Source organism: Myripristis murdjan, chromosome 5, assembly GCF_902150065.1.
Source record: "Myripristis murdjan chromosome 5, fMyrMur1.1, whole genome shotgun sequence".
In the NCBI taxonomy this organism is placed as follows: Eukaryota; Metazoa; Chordata; class Actinopteri; order Holocentriformes; family Holocentridae; genus Myripristis; species Myripristis murdjan.
Window position 1 is genome coordinate 21664695 of NC_043984.1, and position 24115 is coordinate 21688809.

The following is a 24115-nucleotide window of genomic DNA, read 5'->3' on the forward strand; positions in this document are numbered from 1 at the left end:
CTGGCCCGGGACCGCAGATGAAAACTAGCCTCTCCAGCTAAATCTGACTCACTTATCTGTTGATTAGTGTGATTATCCCTGAAAAATACACCAATAAATAAAACAAATAAAGAGGAAGCAATCACCACTACTGTCCTACATTAGAACTAGAGGGCAAGAGAAATAATATCACATTTTTCAAAATGGAAGAACCTTCCCGTTCTTCCTCAAGTTCTGCTAGTTTACATGGACACACAGTTTACTGGCTTTGATAATGGAGGAGTAAAGCTGTAACACACTAGCCAGTCATTGTGCTTTTAGCTTTGATCCTCAGAAAAGCTGGCTGGAGTTTTGGCATAAGGAGGACTTGAACGGTGACTGAGAGGTAATTATCTTGCCAACACTTGTTGTTTTAGACTCTTTTATTGTGGGGAGCTTTACTTTAGAACACACTGTGGATTAGGCAGCAATACATAAATAAATAAGTCCATAAATTCTCTCTCTTCATTCCATTTATGACTGACTGTAAATGGGAAGCTATTAAATCGCAGTGCCATAAAGATAAGATTGTTCTCTGGCTCATAGGGAATTAAAAGGTCAGAGATGTAGCAAGATGCTATCCCACTGTGAGTGTTCTCACCACGATCTCCACACACACACACACACACACACACACACACACACACACACACACACACACACACACACACACACACACACACACACACACACCTTTTCCTTGGAAACCTTGATGGTAGAAAACACAATTAATAATTTAATCTTACACTAAATAACAGGACTTTCACAAACACGTGGCTACATTTCACTTCTTCAGAGTCGGACTCAGGGTGCAATTAAGTGCAATCAATACCCCAAGAGCAATGCTGACCAATCTGAAAATGAGGAGTGCCAAGCAAGGCACAATCGTTTCTCGTTGATGGATGATTGAGTCAGCATAAATTACATTGGTGTCAGAATTGAACAAAAGTGAACAAATACCATGACGCTCATAGTTTTAATTAAAATGAAACCAATCAATGGGAGCACAGGGCAAATTTGTTTCAGTCTCAGTCATTTATTTCACATGATTTATATATTATATTATACAGTACATGTTTTCTACTCAAAGTCATTAAATCCAGTGCAACTTTAATCTTATTCAGACTCTTTTGCCTGTTTATTGCCATAAAAAAACAGGTGATTTAAATTGTACAAAAAGCTTAAAACCTTCAGCCAAAGTCCTAAACAGTACATTTTATTTTTCCAGACAGGCTCATTGATATATATTGCCTGTAATAAATATTCATAATAGACTAGATTGATAGACTGGTGAGCACTGTTAACTGAATTAATACTGATAGCACTGACACTCACTCCGCAAGATATGGAGGCAAGTTTTTCATATAAAGGCTGAATAAAATTGTGCCAAAAATCTTTTATCTATAGTTTATCTTTGCCAAAAAGGCAAAGATAAACAAGTACAAATGATTCAGTGACATGCTATTGAAAATCTGACATACAGTATTTATATGTATTATAAGTATATTCTCTACAGGTCTTATTCAGTAATGGTAGGTGGCTATTTTATAACACAATTAACATTTCTCCTGTCCTTACAACACATTAGGGTTGTTTTCAACCAAACAGTGGCATGGTAAACTTCATGATTTTTAGGCAAACATTATTTGGGCAGCATTGACAGACCAACCTGTAAAGTCAAAACAACAAATACTAAGACAGAGATGATAGACACTTTTAAGCTCAAACTGACTGGCAGAGCACTAGATACAGTTTCATTCAACAGGTAAACATAAATGTCCACTGTATGTCAAAGTTGGAAAAGTTTTGTCTTTGCAGTTTTCAGACCTTTGTTGTGTCGTCGGTGTGGCTCAGTCCTTTGTCATCAGAACTGATTGGGCTCTTGACCACCTCTATGCTGTAGAAGTCGGAGGGCATTTCAAAGAAAAGATCATCATCAAAACAATCCTCATCAGATGGAGAAGCAAGGAAGGGCAGGTTCAAAATGAAACCAGTCAGGATCCCACCAATAGCAGATGCTGCGATGGTGGTGAAGACAGCTGCCACCTGATAGAGGGCTTGCTCCTGCGCTGTGCGGCCCAGGCCTGGCTTCAGCCCGGGAATCAGCTGCTGCAGTTCCAGGAGCTTTGGGTCTCCCTCAGGTGGGGCACGGTGGGAAAAGATCTGGTACATACTGGGCCCGTAGGTTTCCTCTGTGGCTAGGAGAATGGCGCAGATTCCTGCTGTGGATGATATGAGGCCAGTGAGCCCATGGAGATTGTGAATGCCACACTGGTCTTGGATCCTGAGACGACGAGCCAGAAATGGGGTCAGGTACTTGTATCCTAAGAAACAGGCAGTGCAGCCCATGACACCCAGAGCATATGAGGCAGCAGGGGAAATCATCATGTCTACAGACGCCCCGACAGTCACACCGCCTGCCAGAGTCACATTCTGCACATCAGCCATGGTGAGCTTGCCCTTCTTATTGAACACCACTGTGAGTGCAAAGGCAGTCATGGTGGACGAGCTTAGACCTATGAAAGTGTGAAGTACCGCTCTGTGCTGATCATCACCTTTAAAGGTCAGAGCAGAGTTGAATGAAGGCCAGAACACCCAAAGGAACAGGGTTCCCATCACAGAGAGGATGTCAGACTGATAACTAGTGATCTCTTTCACATGCCCCTCGTTCAAGCTTGGCCGGTACAGCACAAATGTCACCCCCAGGCCAAAGTAGCAGGCAAACAGGTGAATAAGAATGGTCCCACCTGCATCATTTATCCTGATGTACTTCAATACGGCCCACTCTGTCACAGCAAAGATAGGGACCTCTAAAAAAGCCATGACCAGGAGCTGCACAGGACTCGTCTTCCCCAGCACCGCTCCAAAAGAAATGAGCACCACAGCACAAGCAAACTCTGCATTGAGAAGGTTGATTACCCCCAGATGAATTTTACCATCATAGTAAAACTGGAAGAAACCTTGCATCAGAATTGCCCACTGGATTGCAAAGGTGGCAGTGAGAAAGTTGAAGACCATCCCGCTGAAACCGTAGAATCGGAGGAAGGCGAGCAGGCAGCCGAAGCCTAAGAAGATCATCACCTGCACGTCGGCAAAGAAGGGATAGTCCCGGTACAGGGAGTTCTCCATGGGGTTGGTCTCATTGTTTTGCAGCTTGGCGTTGGCATTGTCATCGTAAGTGACAAAACACGAATAAAGAACAAGAATGACAATCTCTAACACTAGCACCAGCACAGGCAGGCGCAATCTCAAATTGGTTGAATTGTTAATTGATTTCTTCATGATGTGTGCTACTGACAGGACAGAGCAACTTGTACCCTCAGCAGCACCAACACCGCTTTTATACCACTACTCTATCAGATAAGACCAGCCACCAGTATTGGGTAAAAGAACAGAGATCCATACTGCATACTGCAAATAATGTGACAGCACTTTCAATGAGGGCTGTACTTTGGTCCCTGGAATTTCTTAAAGTTGCTTTTTGACACGGCAGCATTTGGGAACTCTATATTTCTACTGATATCACAGTTTAAAGAAAAACAAAACTTATATGCAGCAATAGCCTATTTTGAGTTTTTTTTTTTTTTTCATATTTCCCCCTAATTAAATTAAATAGTTCACTGAAAAAAGCAATATGCTGTATCTGACACACACACACACACACACACACACACACACACACACAGAAAAGCTTAGAACCATTCAGTTTTGTAACCATACGTCGTGGGGATGAAGTTACATTTGTGTTGTGAAGTGGCCTTCTACTGCCATCCTTTGGCCATCCTCATCTAGACTCTAATGCAGTTCTGCCCGAATGCACCGATACTGCACACAGTGATACATTTTATTTATGCAGTGCGTTTCTCAGTAGACTCTAGACACTTTCCTGTAAAAAGAGATAAAAATCACATGAAATAGCAAAACAACAAAATAAAGAGGATAAATTAAAACAAGTAGAGAATTTAACAACAAAGACACAATTAAAAAATGGAGGCAGTCAGAGGCATGGAGGGAGAGAGTTGGATGTTCTAAGTGATTCTGAAAAGGTTGTGTTTTCACGGATGCCTGGCAGGAGGATGGTGTGTTGGACTCTGATGGGTCTGGCTGGGGAACTCCAGAGGGGCAGTGATGGAGAACGGGGGAGAGGGAGAGGTCAGAGAGGTAGGCGGGGGGCCAGGTTATGCAGAGCTTTGTGGGTAACGAGGAGGAGTTTGAGTTGAACTGGTTGAGGAACGGGGAGCCAGTGGAGGTTTTGAAGGACAGGGGGTGATATGGTCTCTGGTGCAGGAGCAGGTGAGTAGTCAGGCGGCAGAGTTTTGGATGTGCTGCAGTTTCTTGAGGACTTTGAAACAGTGGCTCGGTTTTCAAGATTATTTATGGTTGACAAGGTCCTATATGCTCGGGCTTCATCGCCCATGGCTGATATTGAACCATAAATCCATCAATCTGTCCTAAGGAGCAGATAATATGTATCAGCTCATGCCCTGTGCTCCACTGACACGTGAATGGCATTTGCACAAAAATCACCAACCTTACAACTCATCCTTTCCATAATGTCCTTGACCAAGTAAGCTTTTTTTAAATACTTAAATTTGTTTTGAGATGGTTTTTGAGTAATTCTGCCAAGTAGGAAAACGCTTATTTGTATTGCAATTATCGGACAACATTATGGAGAAAGCACAAAATCTCAGTTATTTCTTATGTTTCATGGACAGTAACAAAGTTCAAAAGTCCAGGGTATATTTGTCTTATTAACATTGACTCTAAAATGACTAAACAATTTTCATGCTTGTGTGAAAATATGAATTTGACCTGAGCTGGAGAGGAATAAGTCTACACTTGGATATGGAAACTTTTATGTATTTATTTGTCTGAAAACAGTTGTTAGTGTCATATTTGAGTTCATGACACTTGCATTGCCCCCTGTTCACTATCAAGCACATTGTTGTGGATTTATAACAGTGAATAAAACAAACAAACAAACAAAAAAAAACACTGGGACCTCTGGTAAATAAGAAAATATGGAGTGATTTAATAGTCTGGCTAATTTATCTGAGACAGAAACCTATCAGTCCCCCCCACTACATAATTTCAGAGCCATAGTGTAAGAACATTTCATACATAATGAGGGGCTATGCAGGATGTGCTGTATTTATATGAAATACTTGCAAATGCATGCATGAAACATCACTAAATATCAATAAGACATATAGTAAGTCAGTTGGTGACTGCTGTGTACTGCTTGTATAAAACTGATGTGCAAACACAGGCCTCTGCCAGAAACATGATTGGCCATTCATTTGCCCAGTTGGGACGGATTTTTCATTTTTTGGGGACACAACAGGTTTCTGAATAAGGCTGATTGAATTGGCTCAAGTTTTAAAGGCACCAAACATCTCTGCAAACACACCAGCTGGACTCCCCAGTTCAGCAGCTGGCAAAGCGACAAGTCCTCATCGGGTCCGACTCAGGTTTCCGGAAACACACTGTTTTCAGCCTGCGACATATTTTGAAAAGCATGAGTAGGCCTATGCTGGGTGAGTTAGAGGGAACGAGGTGTGCATTTCAGTTCACATTCCCTTTTGCGTCGCCAGTGTTATTGAGACTGATATTTAGGCTCAGGGCATTTTCACCAATGAGGAGTTCATCTGATTTGGACAGCTCCTCTCCTCTAGAATCTCTCTCATCAATATTGACTGAAAGCACATACACTATATTACCAAAAGTATTCGCTCACCTGCCTTTACTCATACTATGAACTGAAGTGCCATCCCATTCCTAACCCATAGAGTTCAATATGATGTCGGTCCACCTTTTGCAGCTATTACAGCTTCAACTCTTCTGGGAAGACTGTCCACAAGGTTGAGGAGAGTGTTTATAGGAATTTTTGACCATTCTTCCAAAAGCGCATTGGTGAGGTCACACACTGATGTTGGTCGAGAAGGCCTGGCTCTCAGTCTCCGCTCTAATTCATCCCAAAGGTGTTCTATCGGGTTCAGGTCAGGACTCTGTGCAGGCCAGTCAAGTTCATCCACACCAGACTCTGTCATCCATGTCTTTATGGACCTTGCTTTGTGCACTGGTGCACAGTCATGTTGGAAGAGGAAGGGGCCCGCTCCAAACTGTTCCCACAAGGTTGGGAGCATGGAATTGTCCAAAATGTTTTGGTATCCTGAAGCATTCAAAGTTCCTTTCACTGGAACTAAGGGGCCAAGCCCAGCTCCTGAAAAACAACCCCACATCATAATTCCTCCTCCACCAAATTTCACAGTCCGCACAATGCAGTCTGAAATGTACCGTTCTCCTGGCAACCTCCAAACCCAGACTCGTCCATCAGATTGCCAGATGGAAAAGCGTGATTCATCACTCCAGAGAACGCGTCTCCACTGCTCTAGAGGCCAGTGGCGGCGTGCTTTACACCATTGCATCCGACGCTTTGCATTGCACTTGGTGATGTGTGGCTTGGCTGCAGCTGCTCGGCCATGGAAACCCATTCCATGAAGCTCTCTGCGTACTGTACTTGGGCTAATCTGAAGGTCACATGAAGTTTGTAGCTCTGTAGCAATTGACTGTGCAGAAAGTCGGCGACCTCTTTGCACTATGCGCTTCAGCATCCGCTGACCCCTCTCCGTCACTTTACGTGGCCTACCACTTGGTGGCTGAGTTGCTGTTGTTCCCAAACGCTTCCATTTTGTTATAATAGAGCTGACAGTTGACTGTGGAATATTTAGGAGCGAGGAAATTTCACGACTGGATTTGTTGCACAGGTGGCATCCTATGACAGTTCCACGCTGGAATTCACTGAGCTCCTGAGAGCGGCCCATTCTTTCACAAATGTCTTGTTTCACAGTCTGCATGCCTGAGTGCTTGATTTTATACACCTGTGGCCAGGCCAAGTGATTAGGACACCTGATTCTGATCATTTGAATGGGTGAGCGAATACTTTTGGTAATATAGTGTACTTTGAATTTGCGTGGGCAGAAGCCAAAACTCAGGGGCTTGAGGCTATGGAGGTGGAGGAGAGAACAGGAGACGTGTCAGAGGTAAAGTGGTCAGAAACTGGAATTTAAACTAAAAATAAACCCATTCATTTGGTCATAATTTATGTTTTTATCATATCCAACTCTGAAATCCCATTCTTGGTTGCAGGTTAAAGTGTAGTGGCTAACAAAATTGCAAACAACCACGATAGTTATGCAAGTAAATATATCGAGTGATCACTATCGCACGAGAGTAAACAAATCAGTTAGTTGGTCTGTCATCAAAAATAGCTATAATGATGAAAATAACGGGTGCAGGCTTAGTAACATAGCTGCCACCAAGGGGCACAAGTATGAAAATGAGCAAAATAATTAACCCAGCATTCATGAAATCGTCAGGTGCATCATCTCTAACTGGGGGAAAAAACAACTATTTATTTATTTATTTATTCGTTAACTGTGATTGGATGTGCAGTAGTACCTGCAAACCACTGATGTTCATCACAGAGACAGTTGGGGTGAGAGCTTCAGCAGGTGTTCACTTTCAAACATGGCAAGTTTTATTTTTACAACAGAACTGTGTATTTTCTATTTATTTAACTGCATAACTGCAGGTTTTGTTTTATTTATAACTTGTGTTGTCTTTGCTCTTTTGATATGCTGTCTCTTCTCTCAGGCCTTTGAATTTCAATTCATTTCTGTGATATTTCCTGATATATATATATATATATTTTCATGTGTGTATTATTTAATTGTATAAATAAATAAATCTGACTTGACCTGGCCCTGTGGAAGTTGCATGCAGTGCTACATAGGCAATTAAGAGGAGAGGAAAATTGGTTATAGTGGATATTTTTGGAAATATGGACAGAGTGTTGACTCCAGTAGTAGCTGTAGCAGCTGAGGAATTGATCCTGAAAGTGAAGGGTGGGGTGATGAGACAATCAGTCCTGTGGGAGACTGAAGAATGACATAAAGCAGCGAAATGACAAATTAGGGTTGAAGGTAATGACAATAACTCACTTCTTTTTTTTTTTTTTTTTTAATAGCACCGGGTCATGATGTGCTTTTGTAATTAGTGAATAAAGCATTTAGTCAACCTCCAGTTCAATGAATCTTTATTCAGGGAAGTTGTCTGCAAGATTGACAGGGTTAATCAGATGACTAGATAGATCAGATGAAACCTGTCAAACTATTCTACTTTGTTAAGATTTGTTCTTTGTATGGATGAATGTGCGTCCAGTGTTTAAATATTAAGTTTGTACATGTGTAAAGTTCATAAATTGAGATAAATAAAGATAATCCATAGGGATTACATAGGGGTATTGGGAGGAGAAACTCCGCTACATGGAATAATAATAATAATAAAAAAGTCTGATTGGATGAAGACAAGATAAACTATTTTATAAAGCATAGTAAAATTAACTGAGCAGTAAGCATGGTAAGAAAGTGCCATAGTAGGCTGCTATGCAAGAAAAAAAACGCTCATTAGGTGATTATGTATTAATAAGTGATTTATTTAAATAAATAGACTTGTGTGATTGTCAGGTCATTTCTGCATGGTCCTCCCTCCAGGGCAGCGGACGCAGCACAGGCAGAAGCAGTAGAAGAAAAAGGAGAAGAAGAAGAAGAAGAAGAAGAAGAAGAAGAAGAAGAGGGCGCAAAGCAAGAAAAAAAAAATAGCCGAAGAAGACGTTGGACTCCCAAGATGCATTGCAGTGCCAACGTATGCAAACAGGAACATGGCCACCGGTGTTTAACATCAGCAGCCAGCGTTCATTTGTCCCTCTGTCGGTGTGTTTAGTTTCACTGTGTGACAGGACATCGCCCGCCGTGCCCCGCAGCTGAACACAGGCCTCGTCAGGGTTTAGCAGCTGGACCAGCACACACACACAGCTCCTCACACACTCATCACACACAGGTAAGGGATGGGTTAGCCTCGGCTAGCCTGCTGGCTGTCGGCTAGCGTTAGCTCCCACGTCAGTGCTGCCGGTGGATGGTCATATAAATGTGAATCTTATCACTTAAAAACTACAGCTTGAAGCACCAAAACACACACAGACTTCTTAACGTGTTTAAATGTATAAACGCACGAGTTGGACCATTCGTCACGAGTCGAGGTGTCGCTTCGTTTGGGTTGACGTTTCCTCTGAAGGCTTTAGGACGCAATTCGTGTCATGGTGTGTTCTAGTATCGTGTTTTTTTGTTGTTAAATTACTGGCGGTTTGATGTTTCAGATGGCACATTTTAAGAGGAAGACGTCTCTTTACTGCGAGTGAAAGTAGGCTAATGTAACCTGAGCGGCTTCATTAGCACGCCGCTCCTGTTGACGTGCCCTGAGTTGCGTCTTGAGCCGGTGTTAAACCTCAGTGTTGGTCAGAGACGGCCTTTCATGTGTAAAGAAACCCCTCAAGAGGTCCTTTACTTTCTCTTCCCCTGACTTCACAATAGCTGGTGGTTTGCTGGCTGGGAGATGCAGATGCTTGTCTGGGGGATTTAGCACTCTGGACTCTGTGTCAGGGGCTTGCTTCCACTCTTAGGATAAATGTTTAATCTCCTAGCCATTTGAATGTTTGATGGATTGGAGCTGTATCTGTTTTTGACTCCAAATTTAAGGTTCTCTTGGGTCTTGTTGTTGGTGTATTTTATGAAATTATAGCATTTCTTTGTCAGGACTAAGGATGCATCAATATACTGACACTCATATTGGTATGTAATAGGTGCTAATACAAGACTAAAATGCAGTTTCAATATTAGAGGTTTTTACCAAAGACTAATAAGTGATACCAAAAGCCCTGAGTAACATCAGAAATAAAAGCAGACTATGTAGAGGCCTTATGGTTGAGCAGGAGATGGATCAGATGGGAGGAAGTGTTGAGGTTGTGTAACTTCCACATCACCAGATGCCGTTGGATGGGATTGAGAGCAGAGCTGAAGTCCACACAGAGGATCCTGGCCAAGGTGCCTGGAGAGTCCAGGTGCTGGAGGAGGTGCAGCAGGCAGGCCACTGTGCCTTTTTTTTTTTAGGTGCTGGAGTTATGGTCACAGTTTTCCACATGGTGGATATTATCACAGTTTGGTAGAATTCGCAGAAGAGTGAATGAAGAATCAGTGCAAGTTCCAGGACTCGGGTCTCCAGTGTCGTATGTTGGGATGCCGTCACGCCCCGGGGCCTTGCCTAGCTTATATCGGCTAAGCTGGTGCCACACATCCTCCTCTGGAAAGGGGGCCGCCTTCTCGGGGTCCAGAGGAGGGAGGGCCTTCATCCGTTCTTCACATTCGGCTGAGAAATCCCAAGTGTCAAAGCGGGTGTAGAATGTATTCATTTCTTTGGCAAAAGGCTCTTGAATTGGCTATTGCAGACAAAAACGCTCCTGTCATTGTGTGTGCCAGGGAGCCTTGAAGTCATGTAATGGTGTCCTCCGACCACTGTGGATCTCTGCAAGATTATAGCTTGTGATGTTTGAGTTCCTGTGTGTACAGTGGGCGTAAACAAATGATACTGTGGTCCTCAAGTCTGAGCAGAGGGTTGGAACAGGCACAGAATGCATCCGTAATGTTACTACAACAAATATCCAAGGTGTTCATCCTTTTAGTGAGAATATCCACATCCTGTTGAAGTGATGGTGGATAAACATTGCAGCTCTGGAGTACTTAGCCAACATAGCGTTAGCATGCTCAACTATCAGCTCCAATGGTTCAAGCCTCTGCTGTGCAGCAAAAATAATCAGATCAGATTGATTCTTGGTATTGGTTAGTACTGACGTTCCATATTTGTCATTGGTATCGACAGTGAGGAAAAAAGATTTTGATGTATCCCTAGTTAGGACTACAGTGTTTATGTAAGAATGGTCAACATCTGCAGCATCACCATCCTGTGTTAAATTTCTTGTAAATGTGACCCAGCAGGTACATAACAAACTCTGGTGATACTGAATGACAAGCACACTTAAATTTCTCTTTCAGTGTGGGTCAACATGGCGAGCCCAAGGACCAGACGAGTTCTGAAGGAAGTGAGAACCCAAGATGAGAATAATGTAAGTTTACACACATGAACTTATAAGTCATCTTTTCATCACTTATTAAATGAAAAGGAAGCTGGGAGTTGGGCTGGTAAAGTGTAAAAAAAGCTGTCTGCGTAATTATTGATCAGTCAGTACATTAATTAAGTCTACACATCTTGTTTTTTCCTCAGCTTTGCTTTGAGTGCGGGGCCTTCAACCCTCAGTGGGTCAGTGTGACTTATGGAATCTGGATTTGTCTCGAGTGCTCGGGCAAACACAGGGGCTTGGGCGTCCATCTGAGGTAAACATGTTTAAGGTTACTGAAGTGTTGTGATAGCAGCGTTTTGATGAATTAAAATGCTCATGTGAATTGGGCTTTACTTTGCCAAAGTAGTTAATTGCTTGCCGTGTAGTTTAGGTTCTGAGATGTTAGTGGTGGAAAGCTAGCTGTAGACTTTGGTGTAACAGTTGAAACATTGGTGATATTAAAAGTTGCAGACGTTAAGGAGGTGTGTGTGACTATTTTATTGTTTATCAGGTCTCTTTGTTTGCACCTTGCTTGATGTGCATCCTTTCCTGCACTTCATTTATTTATTATGATCTTTGCATCTTCCAGGGTGATTTTTGTGACACATTACACCTGTAGCCTTTATATGAATATAGTTTTTATATAGTTTTTGGGGAATTTTCCCATTCATCAGCTGGTCAGATTACCTGCTGAGAATGTAGATACCAAAATTTCCCCTGAAACACTGGCATGAATGATCTACTGGTGGATGATTTTGACATCCGTTTCCTCATCATGTAACACTTAAGCTGACTAACAAGCCCAAAAACCTGTTGTATGTGTTTCATACCTTTCCATTCAAAGATGACTGACAGAAATTTGTTTATCTGCTGTGTCGTTTCTGCAGCTTTGTGCGCTCTGTCACAATGGACAAGTGGAAGGATATCGAACTCGAGAAGATGAAAGCAGGAGGGAACGGAAAATTTCGCCTGTTTCTTGAAATCCAGGATGATTATGATCCCAGCTGGAGCTTACAGGAAAAATACAACAGCAGAGCTGCTGCGCTGTTTAGGGACAAGGTGAGGTGCTTAGACTTACGGGTCTGTGATTAAAAGGTGGGCTGGGCCAAGTGATTAGATTTGATGAGCTGGGATTTCCACCATAAGAAGATTATTCTTTGTTTGTTTTAAGCTGTAATTATGAAAATAATGGTGGCCTAGACATTATTCCAAATCACAAGGGTATATTTGCAGGGTAAAGAAATCAATTTAAATTATAATTTAAGTAATAGAAATGTGATTTGGTGTAGTACAAATTGGACAATAATTAACTGCTAGTGGAGATGTGTGTTCTCTGAGTGCTATTTTACCTACATTTTGTGGTGGAGTCACCTATTCATCAAAACAATCAGTATGTTTTGACATTGTTTATGACAGGTTGCAACATTAGCGGAGGGTAAGGAGTGGTCCATTGAGACATCCTCTGCCAAAAACTGGACATCTCCTCAACCAAAGACTAGCCTATCATCCTCTCATCGGTAAGAGCGAAGGAAATGTTGTACAACACGTTCAAGCTGCTGCGTCTTTTTGAATACTCAATGCAGAACAGTCCTCAAAGCAGTTAAAATGTATTTCTCCTGTGTAGCTCAGGGGGACCGGGACAGAACTCGTCAAAATCTGGAGACAAGGCTTTTGAAGACTGGTTGAGTGATGATGTTAACTCATATCAAAGGTGAGAGCTTTACATTACACTCTAATTAGTCTGCTGTACTTGATCCTGTGCTCCCCTGATGTTGTTCTCCTGGTCAAAGTATGTATTTAATCGAATGTTTCCTATATATTTTTTACACATCTGCAGTGGAGGGGGCTACAGTGGGAATCAAGAGAACCGGTACGTTGGTTTTGGCAACACAGTGACCCCAGAGAAGAAAGAAGACGACTTCCTGAACAATGCCATGTCTTCGATTTATTCAGTATGTCCCAATATATCTCCAGATTGAGTTTCATTTCCCTTCACTTTAAAATATTTTCTCTATGATAATGTTTGTTTTCTCGACAGGGTTGGAGCAGTTTCACAGTTGGAGCGAGCAAGTTTGCCTCTGTTGCTAAAGATAATGTAAGTATCTTTGTATGATACACACTGTTACATCCTGGTGGCACTGAATGCCTGTAGAGCTTTAGGCTGAGAAGCAGCAGCTCTGCCTAGAGATCTTCCAAAACAAGTTCAAAACAAGAAACTTCTTAAACTTTGACAGAAATCAATTGTCAGGTAATGGTCACATAAATTGCTTTCTAAATCACATCTTTTTTTTTCTCCTTTTCTCCTTGATGTAGACGGCTAAACTGGCAAACCAAGCAACCTTAAAGGTATGACACAGTGAATACGTTTACATGTAGCTTTCAGACTTACATTTGATATGACGTGATGTTTGTACTACATTTCCTTCTTACTTTACCTTATCAGTAGAGTGCCAGACATTTTGCTTGATAAATCTCTGAGCAGACAATGTAGACTTTTAAGATGTGAACTTCAAATATGCATGAATATCTTCATTTGATTCTTGCAGTAGAATGAACTGTTACTACTTTAATATCTCTTTGCCTTCTGTGGACCTAGTTAAGGGGCTATAGAGCGCCCCCAGAACCGGTAAAGCAGATGCTAGCTGCATGGCGCTTTTTCAGCATCATGCATATATATTGCACGTGTACTTTTTTTTTTTTTTTTTTTTACTATCATCATCATCATTATTATTATTATTACTATTATTATTTTATTTCAAAGAATGCATCATTGTCTTTTGTTGACATGTCATAATTTTTCAGTCCAGCTAAGGGGAAAAAGCAACAACAAAAAAAACCCTTTGTAGATGTTGATATGCATAGTGGTGGATGGCAGCATAACTGGCTTCTGTTTGAATATATTAACACAATGTTTTATGTGTTTCTTGGCACGTGCATTTTGAGTTTATGGATGACCTGTCAGTGCTGTTTAATCTGAAACCGTCATTGTTAATTGAAAGTAGATGTGATGGGGATTGCCTTTAACTCTTAGTCCTCAACTCATGCCATATAGACACTAAAGACAATGCTCATGAACATTGTTCACTTATGTCTGTTGATCATGGGTTATCCGTTCATGCATGACAATTTTTTGCCCATATTGATGATAATTTGTTTGCTTCTGACAGTGCTTTAGAGGTGTAATGGTATGTAAAGGAAACCTCAGTATACCTCCTTTTGGTTTGGTACATAATCCAGCTGAAATATAATATGAATTTAAAAAAAATGTCATTAGCTATTCATGAGTTGTTTGCTACTTTCTTCCAAATGAGGTGTCAAGGTAACTCAGTGCTGTGGGCAAAAATGCGCAGTTCTAGTGCAGCATTTCACTTTAGAGACTGAACTCAGGGGGACAAATGCCAAAGAAGTTGCTTTTAACAATCTGAAGTGGAAGACATAGAGTTAGAAAGCTCTTATGATTAATTAGGGCTGCTTGCACTTCACCAAACTTAGAAAAATCACATATTTGGTGTGTGTGTGCAATACTAAATTTCCCCAAAAGAGAGGTACATCCTGACATGTGACTTTTATAAACCATTACATCCTCTGGTGCTTGTTCGGTGTCATAGTGAATGAAATGATCACTCACTGCATGCAGCTGCAGTGCAAGCAGCTCACTGTCTTGCATTATTGTGAATGTTGAACTCCTCTGTTTCATTCAAGCCTGTTCTCCCCTCTTACTTCCAACTAGGCCACAGAGTTAGGACAGACAATTAATGAAAATGTTATCAAACCCACCCAAGAAAAGGTAACATTGATGTTTGAAGTTGTTGCTTTGGTGGTGGGATGCATTGCTTTATAAAAACAGCTTCAGATGTGAATGTGCATTTTCTACACTGCCTGTACGTGGAACTTTATCTGCTTTATGCCAGCCTCACATTAAACGACAAAAGCAATGGTTTTGATGGTGCAGAAAGACAAACCGCTTAATGGCTCAGTGAATTCTCTGTAGCATACAGCTTTAGTGACGTATCTATCTAAAGGATGAGGAAATATAAATTGTCAGTACAATCACCGGGCTATTGTAGGGCCTAAAACTAAAGTTGAATATTTTTAAAGCCTATAATATTATTCATTAATTAAGACCCCTCTTAAGTTACTCACCTCTGAGTTTTGGTTTGCAGAAAATCTGCACTGGCTTACTGTCATAAACTGTTAGCAATGTCAGAGTGTAAGTCAATGGGATATGAAAGTGTAAATAGTGGTGCTGCTTCTTAGATGGGTTCTTGAGACTAATTGTTTGATGCCTTATTGCTTTGCCCTGGCCTTGCTAACAAATGTAAACTGCAGCTACGTGCCATTTGGTTGAACAAGAACTATGAAAAATTGTTGACAATGTTGAAAGGACCTCAGTAAGTGACTGTAAAAATACTAAGAGACTTTGACTTAAATGTATTTTAGTCTTGCTTTTGTCTTCTAATGTACAAGTGGCTTTGGTGATTGAAAGTATTCATAGTATATGCTTATGTGACATAGTTCTTCTCGTAGAAAATTACAAAATAGTGATAGCTGCATTAGTTTGGAGTTTAGACTATCCACCAAAGAGTTACGTTTGTTTTTGTGTTGCAGATAAATATCTAAATTAGTCTAAATTGTAATCACTTTTCTTGCAATCAAAAAGTAATTTTTGCTTACACTACATTCAGTTTGGCAAACCTCTTTGGATGTACAAAGTTGTTTCATTTGTTTTTAATAATAATTTGGCTCATCCAGGTGAAGGATGGAAAGTTGCTAGATGAAATGGCAGTCAGCTTCACTGGGCTGGCAAACAAGGTAGGACGGTGGGGGCAGACCTCTGCCATGCTGCACAGACCCAGAACCAGTCTCCTGAGGAAGCAACATGGGCTCCACCACACACACACACACTCACACAAACACAAACACACACACAACTCCACCTGTCCGCCCATTTTGTATTCCTCAATGGAGACTGGTTTTGCTGTGCTTATGTACATTTGAATGATATTAATATATTCTCCTGTTTTCCTTGCTGCCTTTTTTTACTCCGTGGTGAGTACTGTGTAGATGTTTTCTCTCAAGAGTTAAAATCAGTGTGCACGTGTAAAATTGTCGTTGCTATTATCATGCTAAGCTGTTGAGATTTAATGATAGTTTTTATGTTCCTATGTCAGTCAAAAATGAGTTGGCATCATTACCATTTGTAAAAAGTTTCAGTTTTTTAATTTTCATTCAGTATTTTTGGTGTTGAGACTTTTGGATTAGCTTTTCTAATTTACATGTTCTAATGTACAGTTTGGGCCCTATCTTGTGCCACCCGCTATCCGCTGCCACTACCCGCTACCCGCAAATTGCGGATTTAGGAGCTTCCGCTATCCCTAAACGGTATCTTGCGCCACCCGCTACCCGCTATCCGTTATGCCGACTGCATCATTTGCGCCTGGAGGTGCGTCGTGGGCGTGTTTCATGCGCTATCCCTAAAGTTGCTATCTTGCGCACACACTTTAGGGAAAGCGGATAGCGGGTGGTCAGGACCACCCGCTATCCGCTTTCCCTAAAGTGTGTGCTGTTAGGAGAGCGCGCCCAGGCGGCTTCAATACGCGCCCCGACGGAGCCTCACCACGCACACGGTCGGACTGATACCGGGACGCCGCCGGAATGGACTGAGTATGTTACTCATATAGACTGTTTAGAGGAAAGACTGTTTTAATTGGACACTTACGCCAGCACGTTTTATTGTTTTATCATAAGCCAGCAGCTGTGCTATATTTTTATTATTATTTTAATATTTTATTTGCCCAATCTACCTTGTCAATAAATTAGTTTACACATAGTTCCCCCTCTGCCTCTTGTGTGTGGTGTGTGACCCAGGGATTTTACTCAATCAGTACAACCTTGTGACACGTCCACTTGGACACATGTGGCTCCATCTCCCGAATTAACTCGCCTATAATATAATATATAATATGTATATAAAGCCACCTTGCTTTAGCCTCAGTAGAAGCCCTGAGAAAATCTACCTCCCTCTCTCCATCGCGGGTTTAGGATTTAGGATTTAGGATAGCGCATCCTGCCCTTAAAGGCAATGGCACCTGGCACACTGATTGGTTTATCTGGCGTAACGCCCAAAACACGCCTATACATAATATAGCGGGTAGCGAAGGTGTTTTGCGGATAGCGGGAGGTGCACAAGATAGCAATTTTACGGGGGAACGCCTCTTCCTAAATCCTAAATCCGCAAATAGCGGGTTTAGGGAGTCTGGCGCAAGATAGGGCCCTTTGTCTGTGATACAGGTCTGTTTTCTCTTTGATTACAGTAGTTTGTGTACCCCAACATATTATCCATCTCTTTTCTTAGGTTCAGGGAGCTGGTGCAAAATTGACCGGCCTCTTCTCAGGAAAGCCAGAAGACGGGTAATGGAAACAAATTCATGCAGTTTAAAAATCATGAACAGCACACCCTTTGAACTGTGTGACTCAAGGCCATGAAACATGAGCTATCTGAACATGTGTTACATGTGCTGACTGTTCTCAGGTCTGCTGGAGAGAGCTACCAGAACATGGATGCCACCGAGGGCTACCAGGGCAGTTCTGTCCAGCCTCCCGCAAAGGACTTCTGGGAAACCTTTGGCAGCAACAGCTCCTTAAAGCCCAAGAAATCCCCCAGCAGTGATAGCTGGACCAACGCAGATAATTCTGCAAAGAAGAGCTCCGACAGTTGGGACAATTGGGGCTCGGAAGCAGCTTCCAACAACAAACACAGCACAGGAGACAGCTGGGAGGCCTGGGACAACAACTGGGACAACGCTGATGACACCAAGGGAAAGAAGAGCCCGACGAAACCTGCCGAGGAAACCTGGGATAATGCAGACTGGTAGTGACGTCACACTCATGCACATTGTCACCTTTCCCCTACCTTCTTACCTTCTCGCTCTGTTCATCTCACAGGCACTTTCACGGAAAGAGCTGCTCCTGCTCCGTTCCCGTCAGTCCATTCATGATGTATTTAGTACAGCCAGAGAAAGAATGAATGAAACCCAAAATTAAACAGAGCGTATTCTGGAAGTTATTCCTAAACAGCGTCATCTTATAATGTAATGTAAATTATCTTCATCACAATGATTTAAACTCTGAATCAGTGTAGATATGGTCATAATGTCCTTACTGTCTTGGCTTCTGAAGTAAAAATAGTCGATGGTGAAAAAGCCGATGTCCATACAGGTTTATTGATCGTGGCGTTTGGTCCATCATACAAGAATTTATGCATGAGAAAGAAAATTTGACGTTGTAAATGTTGCCGAAGAACAGCTAATTGTACCCTACTTGTACCCTTTTATGTTTGTTAGTGAACTTTTTAGTTTTCTTTCAGGCACAGCCCATTTTTAAAAGATGAGGTATACATCTTACCAACAGTTGCTCACAAAAAATTCTCATGCTGTGCCCAGAACTTTTGCACGTTTTGTTTTGTAAAAGATTCCAGATTTTTTTTTTTTTTTTATGTTAGAAAAAGTACTTTGCAAGGACATATTGGACAGCGGTATTGTAATACCATCTGAAAGGTTTGGTGCAAAGTGTTGCAAAATGACAGGAGCAAAATAAACTTTGTAACACATTGGCTAGAATAACTACATATTTGTGGATTTGTAAATTAAAAATGAAATAAAAGTTGAATTAGTATACGAGTTAGATAAGGGCTAAATGGCCCTTCCAGCAAAACATATTTTTTTCCTTTTCGTGTGGCCTTGATTCATTTCTAACTGTCCTGACAAGTAAAAAAGTGTCCTGGCATAATGTGCAGAAATACAGATCATCATTGAAGGGCACTTTTCATGTTTACCATGGAAGTGACTCTCACTGCAAAGTGCTCTCACAGTATTTTTACCTAGTGGTCGGAAAGTAGTGATTTGTTTAAATATCTTCTTTACAATGCGAAGATTAAGTCTCAGTAATGTAAAATCTGAAATATTTAATACCTTTTGGTTGTTAAAGCAGTTCAGATGTAACAATTTTTAAATACTCATACAAACTTAATTTTGCTATTGATTAAAATGTACCATATTATAAATACTTGATCATCCTTCTTAGAATATTTTCCAGGAACAGCAAAAAGAACAAATAAATGCATGTTGAATATTTTTAGCACAAAAATGTGCAAATAGTCGAGGGGGTCTGATAATTACAACATTATGGTGATGTCAGGGCCACAAAACAAAAAGATGCACATTGCACAATAGTTGAATATTTGTTATGTTCAAGCAAAACGAGTTAATTGCCCTGCTGAAGAAAGACGTACAGCATGACTAGTGATTGGTTTTAGGCAAACATGCATGTATGACTTTAATGTTGTGCTCGCCAACTGAAATCTCATTGGATTTGCTTTGATACCGATTACAAATAACTTGCATTTATGTCAGTACAGATGCATTTTATTAATTAACATTATTAAACACATAACCTGTAGAAACTAACTCTGACATGCCAGTATGGTTTGGGTAGTTTTTTGTTTCTATCTTGATTTAAAAGTGTTTTCAAAAGCTTTTTTTTTTCTTTCTAATCATTCCAATTCAATTTCATATCACGGTATTTTGCAGTTTAACATTTTTTTTTTCGTTTTCAGCCTCACCACATCACAAGACAGTACAAATCCCTTTGGTAACAAAAATGTCAAGCTATTCTTAAAAGCCAAGCATCTATTACCTGATGAGATAAAGTCCTTTTCAGCTTTCATTAACTTCTTCTCTCATGCAAGATTTATTTTGATAGGCCATCATGTTAATGTCTTTCATTAGAATAATTACAATGTCGATAAAATGTCACCATACTTTTCATTACTTCCATTACTTACTTATATATCATGGGGGTGGCAGAGGGGATAATGAGTCCCTATATTGTGAAACCCACTCGCTAGATGCTGGAAATGAGTGGTTTCATTCATAATGCATTTTTTTTTTTTTGTGTGTGTGCTTAAGATACACCTTGGATATTTTAATGAAGATTATATAAATGGTGTCTGAAGATGAAATAAATGGTTTAGTCTTTATCAAATAATCTTGTCATCGGGAAGAGAATGATATATTGAGGTGGAGTGAATAAATTCCTCCTCTGTACAGTGATAATTTCATTAGATAATCAGCTTTTATCGCAGATGTGTGTGTGTGTGTGCACGTGTGTGTGTGTGTGTGTTTGTGTGTGCGTATGTGCGTGCATGCGTTCTCCGTTGACCGTAAATTATGGATTGTGTTTGAATTGCTGCACACAACTGGTGACTGTAGACTGGATTGTTCATTGCATGTTATTTACTGCCAAACCTGTGGGATCGCCACAGTAACTTTCGTGACCTCAGCCGAGCTACTAGACCTTTGTAAACTGTAACTTCAGTCGTCTCATATGAAGTCGCACTCTCTCTCTGTGCACTGCTCTCAGTATCTGTGTCAGGTGTCACTGCACATCGGTCGCATTGAATTTAATGGAAAACACTAGAGTGCTACATCTGAAAATGTGTGTATGAGCATCTGAATTGGGGAGTAATGATGGAGGCTCATTATAGAGTGAACATCGTTATAAATTGATTTTTATCAAGATATTGCATCCCATCATTCATTTGACAGTACATTTTCAGTGTTTTTTTTTTCCTTTTTTTTTTTTTTTTTTTTTTTTTTTTTAAATCTGGTTTTGAAAGAGCATTTCTGGTAGGAAAACTAAATGTTCCCTTCCATCAGAAATGATCCCAAGGCAACTCCACTTTCCATTGTTCCACCATACAGGCGAATGTAGCATAAAAAATAAATCACCAGTTTAGCAATTAGACATGCAATCAACATGAATGAGCATCTCGAAAGTCTAATAATCTGGAAATTTTGATTGAGCTGTGCAGGTTAAGAGCTTGGCCAATAGTGCAACAATGTCTAAATCTCATATGTGACCTTTTATTTCCTGTTACATAAAGCTTTGTCACTTCTGTATACAATAAAATAACTGTAAGAGCCAGTTTATTTGTATAAAATTCATAATATTATAAGGGGAAAAAACAGACTAATGATTGAGTTGAATTGCACATCTTAAATGGACTGCACTTGGCTTGCATCTGATTCTGTGAGGCTCTTTATCCCCTCTTAGAGTATGACATTGTTATAATACCTGTTGCTACTGGTTTCCAGATGTCCCAATCTGGGCCTTAAAACATAACAAAAAAAAAATGAAAAATGACACTCCAGTTGTCTGATTTTATAAGGCGAAAGATAAATGATCCTGGGAACTTGCTTCATTCCATGTCCATTCCCTACCTCTGTCCAGAAGTGTTCAGTTTACTGGATCTTACCGACTACAGAGTACTGAAAGTGTGTTTTATTGTATTTTGTTTCAGGACCATGCTGGTGATTTTGCATGGTTTAACAAAATGTACATACTTCATGTTTCTGCTAATCTTTTCCCCAAAGCAAACAGCTGCATTTTAGAAATCTAGCTATTGGTTTCCATTCATCCATTCATTCCACAACAATATCAAAATTAACTTTTTTTTTTTTTTTTTTTTTTGCTAAAAGCAGCAGCACTGTTGTGTTTTGAGACTTGAAATTGGGCAGAGTGAAACTATCTCTTTGCCAGAAAATAGTCCTGGGGAAACGTTTTCTATACACGGTGAATTATCAGTTCTGTGCTTTATGAATAGTGACGACTTTGTTAGCTGCAGAAGCAGAACATTATAAGGTGGGTGTTTCAACCAAAAATTAATATTTGAATAATGCAGGATTTTGTTTATATGCTATTTATTACTGCCACATGAAATGCTACAAAAGGTTTGCTGCAGTGCAAATTGTAGGTAAGTTGTAGTAAACGGGCCACACATTCAAAATCACTGGCATGGTCCTTTAAATCCCCCTCAGCATTGTTTTGTTGTAGGCCTTAAACTGCAGGCTTGATTCGGCGTGTCTTGATTGAAAGAAGAGATGTGCTCACACAAAACGAGAAACAAAGATGGGCGTAAAACGTTGGCATGTTTTTTACACTAACCGATTATGTGATGGCGTAAATTAAACTAACTGAGCGGCACTTGTGCAGCGATTGTGTAGTTCCACCTCTGCAGTCGTGCTATCCTGTACATTGTGTTACACGCCTTAAACAGCTGTCTTTGTCTTTTTGTTGATACTGATGTCAGCTAGCCTCCAAGGTTATTTGTGTGTATGATACAGTGAGGTGTACATGTGTGTTATCACCATCTACGATGAAATGTCAAGGGATGTGTAGTTGCTCTCAGCTTTCTCTGTATTTATCATGATGTACAATTATAATTTTGTTTTTCCTTTTTTAAACTTCCTTATTTTATTTTATGCTGGCAAGAAATACAAATAAATTAAGAGAAGACTTGGTGCTGTGACATTACACAGTTTAAAAAAAAGTGAAGATTTGATTAGTCATTTTGAGTGTTGAATGAAATGCATCCAATATTTCTTGACATGAGCAGTGGATTTTAATGGGAAGTGATGGTGTTTATTTTAGCACCTGTTCTGAATCTTACTTCACCTTAATTTTCCTGAACATCTGTTTAAAGCAACATCTTGTGCCTGCCAAACTTTGAAGATTGGTTGTGGCAGTGTTTGTGGGTATAGCTGTCATGTGAGAAATACTATTTTTGATGTTGTGCATGAGGTGTAACTTGGAGTGAAATCCATTCAGCAGTTTTTCATTTTCAAAAGTTGCTTCCTCAGTGAATCCAAGTGTGTTGAGCCCATTTTCCCCTCAAGTTCCACCAGCAACCATCCCATGAGGTGAGCCAGTGTTACCAACTCAGTTCAGGCTGTGGATATTTTTCTGTACACCTGTTGTCTGTGTTAAATAAAAATATATTGTGCCGTGAATGAGAAATTGTACTTATTGTGCGTTATCGTGAGGGTTGGAGGACTAGCCTTTTATGGCAAGTTTTCTCGATATGACTAAGTGTTACAGAGAGCTGGCGTGAGGTTTGGACACAGCATCTAAACATACATATATATGTATATACACTCAGTGGCCAGTTTATTAGGTCCACCTGTACAATGCAGTTCAGTGCAACAGCTCTGCCATAAAGTCTATCTTTTAAAATGTTAATAATATTCAGTGTTTGTTGACATTGTGAAAAATGTGTAAATTTAATCATAGGTTTATTACTGAGGTTGTAGTTTGCAGAGGCCTTGTACTGGACTACATTATATGGAGAGGTGTTTCTAATTTTTTGTCCTCCCTATTTATATACATGAGCGGGACAGAATATTAGAAACAGCTTTCAATAAAATGCCGTTCATTACAACAGCACCACTATGAGCTCAATGCCAATTGAATGAACACCTGTATTACTGTGACAAAAAGGAAACCTGAGCATCATTAGCATCATAACAGTAAATGTAGTGGCAGAACAGTTGTGTTGAATTGTATTAGATTGTGCAGGTGGACCTAATAAAGTGGACAGTGAGTGTATACATATTTACAATTTTGGACTCTGATCAAACCTCATACAACCTCAACCTGATATGGTGTATATACCACGTATCAGTTCATTTGTGCTCCATTTTAATGATACAGTGCATCTGTTTGTGCAAAACCTGTAGATAGAAAAGCCCAACCAAAGCTACTGACCTCTGTAAGACAGAGAAAAAGTGCAATAGCACATTTTCTCATTCCCCTTGAATTTGTCGACAGGAACACAACCACGCTGTGTTCACTTGAACTTGCCCATTGCTATTGTAAATTCCCAGCAACATTTATTTTAGAGTGCCCCAAACTGGGGAGGCAGCTGGGGTGGCACGGCCCTTTTTCATGGTGGCAGCTGTCACCCCATGCCACCCCAAAATCCGCCATTGGCACGGGTTTTCAGTAGACGGTGATATGGACCCACAGAAACCACGACCAGTTTTCACACTCAGGAATACAGAACTGTATCTTAATAAAGGAGTTCAGTTCACTTCAAATAAATCGCATGGACCTGTAGCCCACGTGTGCAGAGATATTAGTTTGGGGAACTTTTTTCTTCTTCATGCCGACCTAAACTCCCTGTCCCTCGTTGCGCCATCAAGTGGGGAAAGCAATAACACCCTCTTATCAAACATCGCCACTAACTAT

General features: G+C 40.5%; 1 protein-coding gene and 1 pseudogene across 4 annotated transcripts; one reads left to right on the plus strand and one right to left on the minus strand.

The window, feature by feature from the left end:
• Nucleotides 1–1839: 1839 nt before the first annotated feature.
• On the minus strand, nucleotides 1840–3300 carry LOC115359278 (ammonium transporter Rh type B pseudogene; annotated as a pseudogene).
• A 3738-nt stretch (nucleotides 3301–7038) lies between these two features.
• arfgap1 (ADP-ribosylation factor GTPase activating protein 1) lies at nucleotides 7039–22878 on the plus strand. Of its 4 annotated transcripts, none has more exons than XM_030050907.1 (13): nucleotides 7039–7061; nucleotides 10965–11035; nucleotides 11194–11303; nucleotides 11917–12088; nucleotides 12446–12546; nucleotides 12654–12740; nucleotides 12867–12981; nucleotides 13068–13124; nucleotides 13343–13375; nucleotides 14760–14816; nucleotides 15782–15841; nucleotides 17385–17440; nucleotides 17562–22878. In XM_030050907.1, the coding sequence occupies exons 2-13, from the start codon at nucleotides 10976–10978 to the stop codon at nucleotides 17902–17904; spliced, it is 1251 nt and encodes a 416-aa protein (XP_029906767.1). In that variant the 5' UTR covers nucleotides 7039–7061; nucleotides 10965–10975; the 3' UTR covers nucleotides 17905–22878. The 4 variants fall into 4 exon arrangements, with proteins under 4 accessions (XP_029906767.1, XP_029906768.1, XP_029906769.1 ...); XM_030050906.1 differs by lacking the exon at nucleotides 7039–7061 and adding an exon at nucleotides 8644–8919; XM_030050908.1 differs by lacking the exons at nucleotides 7039–7061; nucleotides 15782–15841 and adding an exon at nucleotides 8641–8919 and having other exon boundaries at nucleotides 17391–17440.
• The last annotated feature ends 1237 nt before the right edge of the window (nucleotides 22879–24115 follow it).